General features: G+C 41.7%; 1 protein-coding gene across 3 annotated transcripts in view; it reads left to right on the plus strand.

Annotated features, from left to right (window-relative positions):
• Positions 1 to 14408, plus strand: part of Ppp1r13b (protein phosphatase 1 regulatory subunit 13B) — a 74842-nt gene that overhangs the window by 19471 nt on the left and 40963 nt on the right. For 2 of the 3 annotated variants that reach the window (XM_076921034.1, XM_076921035.1), the window contains exon 2: positions 12764 to 12911. In XM_076921034.1, the coding sequence (XP_076777149.1) occupies positions 12764 to 12911 (148 nt within the window). Of the gene's footprint in view, positions 1 to 12763; positions 12912 to 14408 lie in introns of those variants that run through there. The other variant, XM_076921036.1, reaches the window with a different exon arrangement.

A 14408-nucleotide genomic window follows, 5' to 3' on the forward strand; every position in this document is an offset into this window, starting at 1 on the left:
ACAAGACCAAAAGCGTCTCCTCCCATTGATGCCTGACAAGGCTATCCTCTGCTACATATGCAGCCAGAGCCATCAGTCCCTCCATGTGTACTTGCGCTAAGACTTTCTTGACATGTTTTCTGCCTGGTAGTAGAAGCTTGCAAAACCCATGTGTGGCTGGGTAGGAGTGTTTGAGAATGCAGTCTTGAAAGTCAGGCAACCCTGGTTTCAAATCTGGCTGTGCCACATACTAGCCATGTGACCTTTAGGTAAATTATATAACCTTCTGGAACCCATTTCCTCATTTGTAAAATAAAGTCATAGTGCCTGTCTCAATAAATTATGGTGTGGTCATATAGAGAAAGAACACATAGCCTAAAAGAAAGTGTAGTTGTGCACACTCTATGGCAGCATGCCTAAAATGTATCATTAGCTAAATACTAGACATTCTATTTACTGTGCCATTGTTATTTAAAATAAAAAGAACATTTTATGGTTCAGAAAAGGTATGAGAAATCTATACCGGATGTGAAAAGCAAATCAAAAGAAACTTCATTTCTGCTGTTTGCCACTTTCAAAAATTATGTGTTGTCATTTACAAATTAATGTGCTTTTCATTGATTTATCATTTACATATTTATTTGTGTATCTGGAGATTGCATAGGGTCTTGTACATGCTAGGCAACTATTCTACCACCGAGCTAAAACCCAGCCTTTGTTTTCTTGGTATGTAACTCAAGGTGGCCTCAAATCCATGATAACTTACCTCAGCCTCTTGAGTGTTGGAATTATAAGTATATACTACCACAGCTGGCTATTTGAAAAGAAAAGGAAACCTTTTATCCCAAGGCTGAAACATTCTATGTGGACAGTGCTCAGCAGTAGACCTGACACCCAGGATCAGTGGTAGTACAGGTTGTTGCTGGAGATGGCAGCTGAGGAGGAAGACTCCTTGACTACAGATGGGCCTTGACAGCAGAAATGGGTGTTGGGGTGATGGTTTGCTAAGCCAGTTGGTTCCCCAAGTGTAGGATCTTGGTCATCAAGTGGGGACTAGAATCTGTGCGCTACATTCATGTAAAGTAGGCCGGATGCCAACCTCAGCTCAGCTGAGTGCCAAGCACAGAAGAGCACTCCCCTTATTTCTCCCTCCATCCCTCCTACCCCATTCTCTTGGAGAACAACAGTGCCCATTTTTATCTTGGGGAGGTAGAATGGCCTGCCAAGTTGTGCCTGCCTTAAAAGATTTGTATGGGGCTGGAGAGATGGCTCAGCACTTAAGAGCAGTTGCTGCTCTCTCAGAGTGCCTGGCTCGGTGGCTCACAACCATCTGTAACTCCTGTGGATGCCCCCACCCCTTTTTTTTAACCTCAATAGCCACGAGTCATGCACAAAGTACACATACATACATGCAGGTAAAACATCCATACATAGAAAGATTTTTTAAAAGTTTTTTAAGATACTTGGGACCTAAGGCCACCATGAACTGTCATACCATAGGCTTTGTGGAGCCGTGTCTAGGTTTAGAGTCTGTTCCAGAGTGGGCACTAAGCCTTTCAAGCCTGCATTTCCCTTTATAAAGGGCTGATGATCTGCCTCATTTTCCAGCATGTCATTGAGCCTTGTTCCCTTCACATTAAGAATGTCTGGGAGACAGGGATTTATTTATTTATTTATTTATTTATTTATTTATTTATTTATTTATTTATTTAATTGTGTATGTGAGAGCACAGGCATATAGAGAGACCAATTTTCAGGATGGTTAGCTCTTTCACTGTGGGACTGGGGATCATACTCAAGTTGTCAGGCATGTATAGTGTGTACTTACAACAGCTGAGCTATTTAGCCAGCCCAACTTAAATTTTATTCATATCAGTGACTTTTAAGGGACTAGCAGGCGAATGTCCAACTTTTAGTGCCCAAGGTTGTTAGATACAGGATTTTAAAGAGAGATAGTTGGAGAGGATTTGCTGTGGGAGGAACATGAAGTTAGGATCTTGCTGTGTAGCCCAAGGTGGCCTTTAACTTTTTAAAAAATATTTGTATGTGTATGTGTAGTTACAGCTCTGAACTGCCATGCAGGTGTTGGGAATCAAACCTAGGTTAGTGTCTCTCTGTCTCTCTCGCTCTCTCCCTCTCTTATTTTATTTTATTTTATTTTATTTATTTTATTTTATTTTATTTTATTTTATTTTATTTTGGTGGGCTCACTATGTAGTCCTGGGTGACCTAGGACTCTCAGACCTCACTCTGCCTTCCTGTTGCTGAGACGACAGATGCACGCCATCAGGCCCATCTTGGCGTGTTGTTCTGTGTCAGGCTTTGTACTATACATTTCATAGACTTTAGCATTTAAGAGTTAAGTAATTGAAGTCTCTAAATGTAGGAAGGAAACAGCTTACTGTGCTGAGAATCTAGCCACTTAGATTACAGTCGTGGTTTATTACTGAAAAGTTTGTTGATCTCTGGGCGGCTTTCTGTTCCCTCATCTATACACTGAGGAAAGGGTGTTAGTTAGATAGTTGCTAGTCTGGCTCTGACATTTGATGGCTGATCTAAGTGTTTAAATTTAAATTCTCAGAGTGTTTCTTTGTTGAATTGAACACCTTTAAAAGAGTTGAGAAGGAAGCAATCGCTCGATCACTAACTCAAATTACAAAAAAACCTACTTTTATACACAAAAACATTAGTTTCAAGAAATTGAAGCATCTAGATACTATAGTCTCAGATTTGCTGCTTAAAATGTGTGATTCTCTTTTAATGGACTAGTATGAATGCTACCTTTTATTTTTGTGTTGGAATATAGATCCTTATGAGAACATAAGTACTGAGCCAGTAATAGCACAGAAACTATTTTTGAATCAGAAGAGACAGAAACTATTGAGAAAGAGATAAGACAAAGGGAAGGTGGCCTTAGCTCATTCCTCTTCGGCATGGGCTGTCACCACGCTCTGCAGGGCTTCTCTGTGTTTCTTGGACAGAGGAGCAATTTGACCTTAGGTGATGGGAAAGGAAGGGTGCTTTTACGATTGTAAGCCTTTCTGGTAAGCTTCTCTGGTCAGCCCTTTAGTGGGCTGAAGCAGGGTTTGCTGCCGCCTTTTCCACTCCTGTCCCTGGTTGTTAAACTCTGTACCGCTGGCAGGCACAGGGCTAGTCAGAGCCTGGAAGCAGTTGGCTTTAATGGAGCAAACGTAGCCTTTCTGAGCTGTTACAATTAGCTGTGGTACCTGGAGGAAGCGTAAAGAACCTTCATAAAAATGTTCTCAGATGTCTGTTGGTAAAGTGATAATTTTAAATTTAATTATTCTATTTGTGGATTGCACATGTGCATTTTCATTTGCTACAGCATGTATGTGTAGGTCAAAGAACAACTTGAAGGCATCAGTTCTGTCCTGCTGTCTGGGTCCTGGGGATGGAATTGGTACTTAGTGGCAAGCACCTTTACCTGCTGAGCAGCAAAGTAACCCATTGGGTAAGCCACTTGCTACAACTCCACAAAATTGTATACTCTGACCAACATGCATGTGCATATACACACAAACACTGAAGTGCCACTTCACATGCATCATATATACAAATAATTATAGATAAATAATTTTAATAAATTTTCTGGAAGGACATTGGATGGAAAACCGAACAGCACAGTGTTCAGCTAGAGCAAGAAAGGAACAGCTTTGGGGACCTTGACAGAGGAGTACTAAGGCCCTGTCGCATCCCTCTTTTCTTTAAATCTACGTCTATGCCAATCAGCAAGGCTGTCAGAGCATCCTTCACATTCTCTCCACTCCCTGCTCTTGCTGCATCTCTGACACTCTGTCTTGGATTCTTATACTAGTTTGTTATTAAGGTGTTATTGTATCTGTGCCTGCTCTGCATGGGACTGTTGTCAACAAGGCAGCTGGAACGAGCTGGGAGATGTCTAAATGTGCTGGTCTTAGAGGTCTTCTGGCTTCCCATCAGGTTCATGTCAGCAAAGCCTGACAGTGTCTTATATCTTCTTCTCTTCTCTTAGTTCTCCGCTCCAGCAAAGGTGGATCCTCTTGCCTGGCCTTCATTCTGCCTCAGGGCTGTTACACTTTCTCCTTTGTGTGCTGTTCTTTCAGACTGTTGTCAAGGCTTACTCTGTCACCTCCTTAGTGAGGCATTTCACTTTGGTGAGAGAACAGTCTACTGTAGCCCAGACTGGCTTTGAACTTCTCTCTTGAATGTTGGGATTATTGGCACACACCACCATGCCTGGCTCTGAGGTTCTACCTAAGACTGAAACCATTCCATTGCCCATCTGTTCTGCTTGCTATATGTTTTTCCATAGTGCATGCCACCATCTGCTGTACAGCATGTTTTACTGTGTCTTTCCCTCACGTACACACAACTGCATAAGGGCCAGAGCCTTAAATTCATCAGTGCAGTCCCCAGCACATAGTAGGCACTCATATTCGTGGTACAAAGAAAAAAATGTTTTTGAGTGAGCAGTGACAGGAGGGGAACACCACATAAGTCGAGCACCATCTCTGGGAGCCGAATCCCAGAGCAGAGGGGCAAGTTGACATCTCAGGGTTTCTGTGAGGACCAAATGGATGTGTGTTTTATAGGCACTGAGAAAAATGTTTCTTTTTCTCCTTTGTGAGAAAGTAGCACTGCCTGACTGCCAACACCCAGCAGCTAACTAACGGTTCATGACGCAGCTTGTTTGGGAGATTGTAGCCATGCAATGAGATGAAAACTCATTGTATGTCTTATCATGCTGTATGTTTGATTAAGTTGGACTAGAGAGTTTTCTTTTTAAAAGGAATGGGGATAAAATTCCACAAGTGTACATGAATTTTTCTTGAACTCACAGCAATCTCCTTTCCTCTGTCTCTTGAGTGTGGGGTTAAAAGCATACACCATCATGTCCAGGACATGCTGCCTTTGGAAAGAGAGCAAATAAAGTCAGATACGGAAGTCACAAATTGGCTGGGTGGTAGTAGTGCACACCTTTAATGCCAGCACTTAGGTGGCAAGCAGACCTCTGAGTTGCCAGCCTGGTCTACAAAGTAAGTTCTGGGACAGCCAGGACTACACAGAGAAACCCTGCCTCAAAAAACAAAAACAAACAAAAGAATAATTCTATTCATATGAAATGCCTGGAGCAAACTACCCACGAAGACAGGAAGCAGACTAGTGCTTGCCAGGAGCTGCAGAGATGAGAAATAGCAAGCGATAGTTGATAAGAACATGGGGTTTTTTTGAGGGGGAGGGGAGGGGAGGTGAAGATACTAAACAATTGGACTGTACATCTGTGAATACTTTTTAAAGCTTGGAACTATGTGATTATGTATCAATAAAACTTATTTAAACATATCTAGTTATGCCAATTCTATTTATCAATATTTTTTTCTCAATGAAGCAGCTTTAACTATTACAACAGGCCATTGTATCACAGGTTCATGGTCTCAGTAATCAGGAGACTAAGGCAAGGAGACTCCGGAGTTTGAGGCCTCTGGGCCACACAGATAGACTTCTCAAACAACTAACTGTATTATTTATTTCTTTGTGTTTTTTCTTCCTTCCTGGTACTATAAACTTACAGCAACACAAATCCTATTCTGTCATGTCTGTAAACACAAAAATATACTATTAATCCTTTTGGTAGTAGGAAAACAGGGCTAAAACAAAGACAGTTAAACTAAAGCTATACCTCAGAGGTAGAAGGCATGCTTGGCAGGCATGGAGGCTACCAATGGGAAACAGTTACCAAAGTAGTAAACTTAAAGAATAATTCTGACAGAATCTGGTGCATATCCACAACACAATCAGAGCACACTTTCCAGAAGAGCAACCCCAAATTCCTCACCCCCTACTTTCCACGAGACTGTTGACTCTGTCCTTTAGGTGCACACTGGCTCTCGAAAGCCATATAACCCTGAGGATTTGCTTTATAAAGGTGTGAGTTATTGTTTTAAATATTTCTCATCTTAAGAAACTCAACCAGAGTGGAGTGTGGAGCACACGTGCTGGACACGTGTCTGTTTACGTAAGGAAGTACCGAGTAGGTGACCTGGAGGTCAGACTGCACTGGGAGCTATGACGGAACTGTGACAAGACACCATGAAATAAGGCAGATGCACTGTTGCCAGAGTGGTCTGGGTAGTTTCACCTAATTAAGTGTGTTCCACGAGGGACAGCCAGTGTTAGCAACCTTCACTAGCAGCTATGAACAGGATCAAGAAAACAAAGACTAAACACAGTTTACCAAGTACATTTGTAACATTTGTTATATTTGAAGAGGAGGCGGAAGAGATGGCTAGGTGGGTTAAGAACACTGGCTGCTCTTCAGAAGATCTGGGTTGGATTCCCAGCACCTACATGATTGCTCACAACGTCCACGGCATCCATCCGATGGCCTCTTCTGGACCCCTCTGGCACTGCATGAGAGCACAGCACACCAACTTACATACAGGCAGAGCACTCATACCAGATAAAACAGTAACTACTTCATCAGCCCCCCAGTTGCACAGCTGGACTGGAATTACAGCTGTGACCCCTGTTTTGTTTTATAAAACATTAGTGCTGTCTTCCAAAGTGGCTGTGCCATTGTCTGCTGCTTGGTTCCTTTTGCTCCGTGGCTGTAAATGAAACAGTGACAGCAGAGTTGGCAGCACTATGGAGGGCCATTTACCTGATTGACAGGTGACTAGTGTGTCATTGTCCTCATAGCTGTTCCCTGTGACCGGTGATGATGAGCATTTCATATGCACACATGGCGTTCACACGTCAGCTTTGCTCTGATGTGTGCTCACAGCATTTGCCTGTCTGCGTACCGGATGTTAAGAACGTTCTGTGTTTCAGGAGACAAGCCCTTCACTGCCTGTACACTCTGCAGATATCTTCTCAGGCTGAGATGTGACTTTTAATTTTCTTTTTCAGATTTTTGTTTTTGTTGTTGTTTTTTTGAGACAGGGTTTCTCTTTGTAGCCCTGGCTGTCTGCAATTTGTTCTGTAGACCAGGCTATCTTTATACTCAAGAGCTCAGCCTGCCTCTGCATTACAGTCCTGAGTGCTGAGATTAAAGGTGTGTGCCACAACCACTCAGCTATATTTATTTTATGTATGTATGTATGTATGTATGTATGTATGTATGTATGTATGTTTGTGTGGATATATGCAACATGAGTGCAGGCATCCATGGAAGCCAGAGAAAAAGGCATTGGATCCCTTGAAACTGGAGTTATAGGGGTGACCCCTTATGTGGGTGCCAGGGATTGAACTTGGGTCCTCTATAAGAGCAACAAGTTCCCTTAACTACTGAGCAATAACTCCAGCCCTTTCTTTTCTCCTTTTTCTTTCTCTCTTTCTTTCTCTCTCTTTCTTCCCCCCTCCCCCCCCCCCCGTTTGTTTTGTTTTTGAAACAGGGTTTCTCTCTGTGTAGCCCTGGCTATCCTGGAACTTGCTCTGTAGACCAGACTGGACTTGAACTCACAGAACTTCGCCTGCCTCTGCCTCCTGAGTTCTGGAATTAAAGGCATTCGAGACCACCACCCAGCCCTTGTTCATTTTCTTAATGTTGTTTTATATCATTTGTTAAAGGAAATGACAGTCAGGGAGAGACTAAAAGGCAAATAGGGAAGACTGATCATTCTTTTCATGCAGAAGTCTACATTTATAGTACATGCTGTGTGTGTATGTATGTGTAAAAGAAAACTAGGGGCATTGGGGGCAGCAGAAGGTGAGTTGGAGCACACAGTAGGGGCAGTAGAAGGTGAGTTGGAGCACACAGTAGGGGCAGTAGAAGGTTAGTTGGAGCACACAGTAGGGGCAGTAGAAGGTGAGTTGGAGCACACAGTAGGGTAATAGGTGATATGAGGAAAGCACAGCAGACATGAGTGTGAATGTTACAGTGAAACCCATTATTTTGTACATTATTAACCAAAACAAGTTGCTCCTGACACACTGATTTCCCAGCTCGTTGACTGTGTCCTACAGTCTAATGCTTATTAGGCCCAGTTCTGTTTCTGTAATATTCATATGGATGGTGTCAGTAAAGTGATTGTCATCCCTCGGCACTGATGAGCAAGCATGCCAAGATACATATGCCGCTCTGTAGTTTCAGGTACCACTCTGTTTTGATCTCAAGTCATGACTCATTATGGAAAGCTGTATACTCAAATTAGGCATTCCTACTAGGTTCTAGATGGTTCTCAAATGATGTGTGTTAACTATGAAAGGAACTAGGTAAATGAGGTGAAAGGAAGCTATTAATGTTGTATTCTCAGGAATAATGTATACCAGATCTTGCCAGTTCAGAGTGGTGAAGAGAAAATTTTATATAATAGAATATGTATATATACATAAATGATGTGTAGTTTTTTAAAAAAATTATAGCCTAGTGTGCCCTCAAACTCACTAAGTAGTCAAGGATGACCTCAAACTCGTGATCCTCCTACACCTATTCCCAAGTGCTAGGATCACAAGTATGCACTACCATATCTGGCATGGAATGTATTTTTTAATGTTCACTTCATAAATCAAATAAAAACAGTGATTTTCATGTAGTAATAGGGCTGTTGAAGACCTAATGTTAGAGCCTTTAACAGAAACACACCCATCCTCTCCACAGGTGAAATATGCACCTTTCAGGTTTAAGTATTTAGTTATCTTGAACTTTTTTCATCGTTTTCTATTAGGCCAACTTTTCCTTTAAAACATGGCCAATTCCCAATTACAATGATATCTTTTTTAAAAATTGAAATGGGACTCATGTAGCCTAGGCTAGATTCAAATTCTCTTTGTAGTTGGAGCCATCCTTGAATTCCTGATCCTTCTGCCTCAGTTTTTTGAGTACGTCACCACACACATCTAACTTACCTCTTGTTTTCTTCGAATATGGGATTGTTCCCTGTTGCCTTACAGCGCCACCTTGTGGGAGGAGGGAGTTTGGCTAGAGGCATCCTGATGTTTAGGTTTGAGGGAACCTGCTGAGAATCATGTTCTTAACATTAATCATGGCTTCCGACTTTCAAAATAATACTTTTTTTCTGTTATGTGGACTAAGTCAGTGGGTAAAGAGGTAAAGATTATCTTACCTTTTTTGTGAAGAAACCTTGAAGATAAAAAGGCAGACAAATTTGTATCCTTCGGATTCAAAAGTCCTACAAGTCATATAATTGGGGGATGTAGATAGTCCATGCTTTAGGTCTGGTGCTGATGCAGGTACTGATGACACAGCTGAAGGCTGACCAGGATCTCTGTTCTCAGGGAGTGGAATAAGCGTTTGAACAGCTCCCTGATCTAGGAAAGAGACAGATAACAGACGGAGCTCCTTCAGATAGGCTGTTGGGGGGGGGGGGGGGCTCTGATAAGTGCTGAAAGAGGCTGGTGCAGCTCTGAGGAGCTGAGTGCAGTGGGTGAGTGTCACCACACAGCAAACGCAAAGGCTCTGGGGCAGGAATCGACCTGCTTATTGGAGGGATGAACAGACCACTGTGGCTGGAATAGGGGAGTGAGAAACAGTCCAGCATCAGAGCAGTGAGTTTGAAGCCAATCTCGCCTACATAGTAAAAACTTGTCTCAAAAATAAGTAAATATGCCTATTTTAAGTGAACAACTTAGTAATCTTCAGAAAATGTACAAAGTTGTAGAACCATAACCACAATCTGTAATCATTTTAGAACACTCTGCCACTGTTCAGTCCCAACTACCAGGTAGCCAGTCTTTTCACCTCAGTCGATTTGATGGCGGTAGACAGAAACAGGAGCACATACTGTGTGGGGGTTGTTTTTGATATTTGTTTGTTTGTTTGTTTGTTGTTTTAGGTTGTTTAGTTTGGCTTGGCTTTTGGGTTTCTTTGTTACTAGCCTCTTCCACTTGTATAATGTGGTCAGACTTCATCCGCGATAGTCCGTTGTATGGCAGGTCACATTTTCTTTATTGATAGTCAGTTGATAGACGTTTGAGTTGTTCCTTCTTTAGCTATTATGAATGAACAAAGCCGCCGTGAACATTTCTATGGAGTGCTTTGTGTGGATAGTTGTTACTTCTCACAGCGGATACTGAGAAGTGGTATGGCTGGACCATATGGTTGATCTGTGCTTCATATTGTAAGAAACGGCTGCGTCGTTGTTCAGAGTGACCACACCACTGTACCCTTCCACCATGGGTGTGCAGGACTCCTGTTCTCCACATCCTTGCTAACACTTGTAGTTCCTGGCTTTTGATTATAAATATGCTCCTATTTTTGCATCTGTGCACATGTCTGTTTATATGTGTATGTCAAGTATATTTTTGTGTAGGGGTGCATGTGCAGTGTGTATGCATGTGTTGGGTGCAGGTGTGTGCGGAGGGCAACCCAGAGGGTGTTCTTTGAGGTGCCATCCAGTTTTTAAGTTATTTTTTTTAATTGTTGTCATTTGTAGTTTGTTTGAGACAGGATCTCCCTGTGAAGTCTGGCAGACCTAGAACTCTTAGAAATGCTTTTGCCTCTGCATGAGTACTGGGACTGAAGGCGTGTGCCACCATACCTGCCACTTTGGTTTTAGAGACATAGTCTGTTGTTTGGCTAGAAAGTCCCAGTGTTCCAGAAGTTGTTGCCTCCACAGTGCTGGGATCGCAGGTGTGCTACCATGCCTGGTCATTCTACGTGGTCATTCTCCAGATATCCTCGTGGCCCTGGTTTTTATGTTGAGACAAGGGTTTTACTGTGTGGCTCTGACTGCGCTGACCTCAAACTCAGAGACCCACACGCCTCTGCCTTCAGATGTCTAAAATTAAAGATGTGCACCACGTCTTTAAAGATGTGCCTCCTAGTTTCTGAACTTTGTTGAAGGATTAATGAAAAAACTTTGGAATGCTTTCTGAGCAGAGGTTCTCAACCTGTGGGTCATGATCCCCTTGGGGTTCACATATCAGATATCCTGCATATCAGATATTTACATTATGATTCATAACAGTAGCAAAGTTACAGTTATAAAGTAGCAACAAAATAATTTTATGGTTGGGGGTCACCAGAACATGGGGGAAAAAATTAAGAGACTATATAGCATTAGGAGGGTTGAGAACAAGGGAAATCTTTGGTTTAAATTGTACCCAGTTTTAAAGAGTATTGTTTTTTAAAAGTTTCCAGTATTACATCTTAAGACCTTTTTTTAAAAAGATTTTTTTATTTTATTTATATGCGTAGCTGTCTTCAGACACATCAGAAGAAGGTATTGGATCTTACAGATGGTTGTGAGCCACCATGTGGTTGCTGGGAATTGAACTCAGGACCTCTGGAAGAACAGTTAATCAGTGCTCTTAACCAGTGAGCCATCTCTCCAGCCCCCACATCTTAAGATCTTAATCAAAGTGATCAAATCTTTTTTTATATCAGAAAGAAAATAGATCAGACAGTCTTTATGTTTCAGATGTATTATGATGTGTTTTGTAGTTATGGCCATTTGTTTTTCTTTTGCTATGATGTTTTAGTTTATTTCTAGGGGCCATTTTTTTTTTAATGAATTGGATTTTTAGTGTTAGTAATTTTTAGGGGTTCTTTATAAGATTCAGATTAGCCAGTTGTCTGTAATGTGAGCTTCAGAATTTTTCCACTTTGTCTTTGCTTTGCAAAATTTTTATTTTTTTTAATGTGCTTGAATAATCAATCTTCTTCTTATGATTTTGTTCTTTTAATTATTAGTTAGAGTGTTTATAGCTACATAGTTATAAAACATATTTGCTTAGTTCTAGAATTTTTTATTTGGTCTAGAATTTTTATGGTTTTATGAATTATATTTATGGCAGAACTGCAGAGATGACTTAGTGTTAAGAATACTTGCAGAGGACCTGGGTTTAATCCAGACACTAACATGGTACCTCACAGCCATCTATAACAGGGAACAGGGAAGCCCTCTTATGACTTCTGCAGTCACATACATACATGTAGAAAAATATTAATTTAAAAATAAAATAAAACATTTGATCTAAAAGCAACTTTTGCCAATGCATGAGATAGAGAATGAATCCAGTTTTTTTTTTCCAGGTGGGAAACATTCACTTATGATGTAACCTTTTTCCTACTTGGTTTTGTATGTGAGTACACTGTCACTCTCTTCAGACACACCAGAAGAGGGCCTCAGATCCCATTAGAGATGGTTGTGAGCCACTGAGCCATCTCTCCAGCCCTCCTACTTGGTTTTGAAGCATTGTATCATTTAATTTTTTTCCTTTTAAATGAGTTTGATTATGAGATGTCAGCTTGTCCTATTTATATCTTTGCATTGTGTGTTTTTTATTTAATTAATTAACTTGTATTGGGAGAGAGGTGCTAGTGTAGGTGTGCATGTCCTGGGATGTAGATATGGAGGGAGGTCAGAGGACTATTCTGGGGAGTCTATTCTTTCACCATGTGGTCCCCCATATCAAACTCAGCATTGAACTTAGGACATTGGGCTTGGTAGCAAGTGCCTTTACCACTGAGCCATCTCAACAGCCTATAATGTGATTATTTTTCTATTTAGATTTTTAAATTTTTATAGGTGTGAGTAGATGAGTGTTCTGCTTGTATGTATATCTATGTATCACACATATGCCTGGTGCCCACAGAGGTGCTAGAGAAGGCATTGAAGCCCCTGGATCTGGAGTTACAAACGGTTGTAAGCTGACCTGTGGGTGCTGGAAATCAATCCCAGCTCCTGTGCAAGAAAAACAAGTGCTCTTAACTACTGAGCCATCTCTCCAGCCTACAATTGTGTTTGCCAACATAAAGTTAAAAATAGAAAGCTCTTTACATGAGGAATCTAAATTGTGGTCTTATTCTTTTCTCCCACAGATGATATTAACCGTGTTCTTGAGCAACAATGAACAGATTTTAACAGAAGTTCCTATAACACCAGAAACCACCTGTCGAGATGTCGTAGAATTCTGCAAGGAACCTGGAGAGGGCGGTTGCCACCTGGCTGAAGTGTGGAGAGGAAGTGGTATGTCAGGCTACCCTGCACTGGCCACATATAGCTCAGGGTGCTCAGTTGGAAACACTGCCGTGACTCCTGGTTATCTGTGGAGAAGGCAGCTAATGAGAAGAAAAACAACTGTAATATAGGGGACAAGAGTCCATGACATGTGACATGTGGGACGGCTCAGTGGTGTGTGGGTGCAGGTACCACAGTGTGCTTGTGAGGTCAGAGGACAACTTGCAGGGGTGAGTTCTGTCCTTCTATAATATGGATTCAGTGCACCAAACTCAAGTCAGGCTTGGTGGCAAACGCTTTTACCAGCTGATCCGTTCTCTTGGCCATCAGCAGCGGTGTTGAATGTTTTTGGTTTTGGTATATGTTCTGCTGTATTTTATGGTGCTGGGGATGGAACCCAGAACCTTTCAACTGCTCAGTACACACACTACCAGTGAGTGAGCTCTACCTCAGCTTCTGTCCTAATCACACCAGGAAGACAGCATGTGTAAGTAGTAAGTCCTCCAAAATAGTATCAGACTGAGAATAGTGAAATCCTGGCTTTTATACCGAAAGACTTGTTAGCAAGCAGGCAAGCAAAGAAAATTCTCAAAGATAATATGATTTCAGGTAATTCTGCAAAATTTACATCCTAATGAAGAAATTTAAACTGGGTGTGTTAGTGCATTCCTGTGTCCTATAATCCTAGCACTCGAAGTGAAGACAGGAGGATCAAGAGTTCAAGGTTACCCTTTTCTACATAGTAGGTATGAGGCCAGCCTAGGCTACATGAGACCTCATCTTGAAAAAACAAAGAACTAAAAAGAAAATAAAGAAGTGGTTGGACTTAGAAAGGAGACGGCATCAGACGAAGGCACGCAAGGTCCTGGTACCACAGAGGAGCTAGAAAGGGTTGTGCAGATTTAAATAGGAGCGGCATTATGACGTGATCCATAGAGAACACATACCTGGTGACTGAGGTGGGAATGAGTCTACACTGGATGCTGAGAGAGCCATCAACCATGTGAGCATGAGGTGACAGTAAGATAGATGTCCAAAGGAAGTGTCTACCCAGCCCTTAGAGACAGGTTACTTTAAATACTTCTTATTCTCTGGAAGCTTCGTAATTTTAAACTTTAGTAGCAGCAGCAGCCGTTCTGTATGTATGTCTGTCCATGTGTGGGAATGTGCTCATGAATGCAGGTGCCCACAGAGACCACAGGTGTGAAATTCCTCTGCAGGACTGTGAGCTACCTGCTGTGGTTAGAGTGTGGTTAGAGACCCTTCAGGTGGAGCAGTATATGATCTCAGCACTGAGCCATCTCTGCAGCCCCTAGGACTTAAAGTTTAAAAAGGCCAGTGTAAACATTTTAAGTCTGATTATGGACCTGTATATATAAACACACTACTTTTGAAACCAAAACTATGGTGTGAAATTTACTTTTATTGTTCAGCTTGAACTTGTTTTTTGATATGCAGTGGGTTGAACTTGGGCTAAGCACACACGGATTTCATGTCATCCAACAT

The sequence above is a fragment of the Arvicanthis niloticus genome, chromosome 23 (genome assembly GCF_011762505.2).
Source record: "Arvicanthis niloticus isolate mArvNil1 chromosome 23, mArvNil1.pat.X, whole genome shotgun sequence".
Classification (NCBI taxonomy): domain Eukaryota; kingdom Metazoa; phylum Chordata; class Mammalia; order Rodentia; family Muridae; genus Arvicanthis; species Arvicanthis niloticus.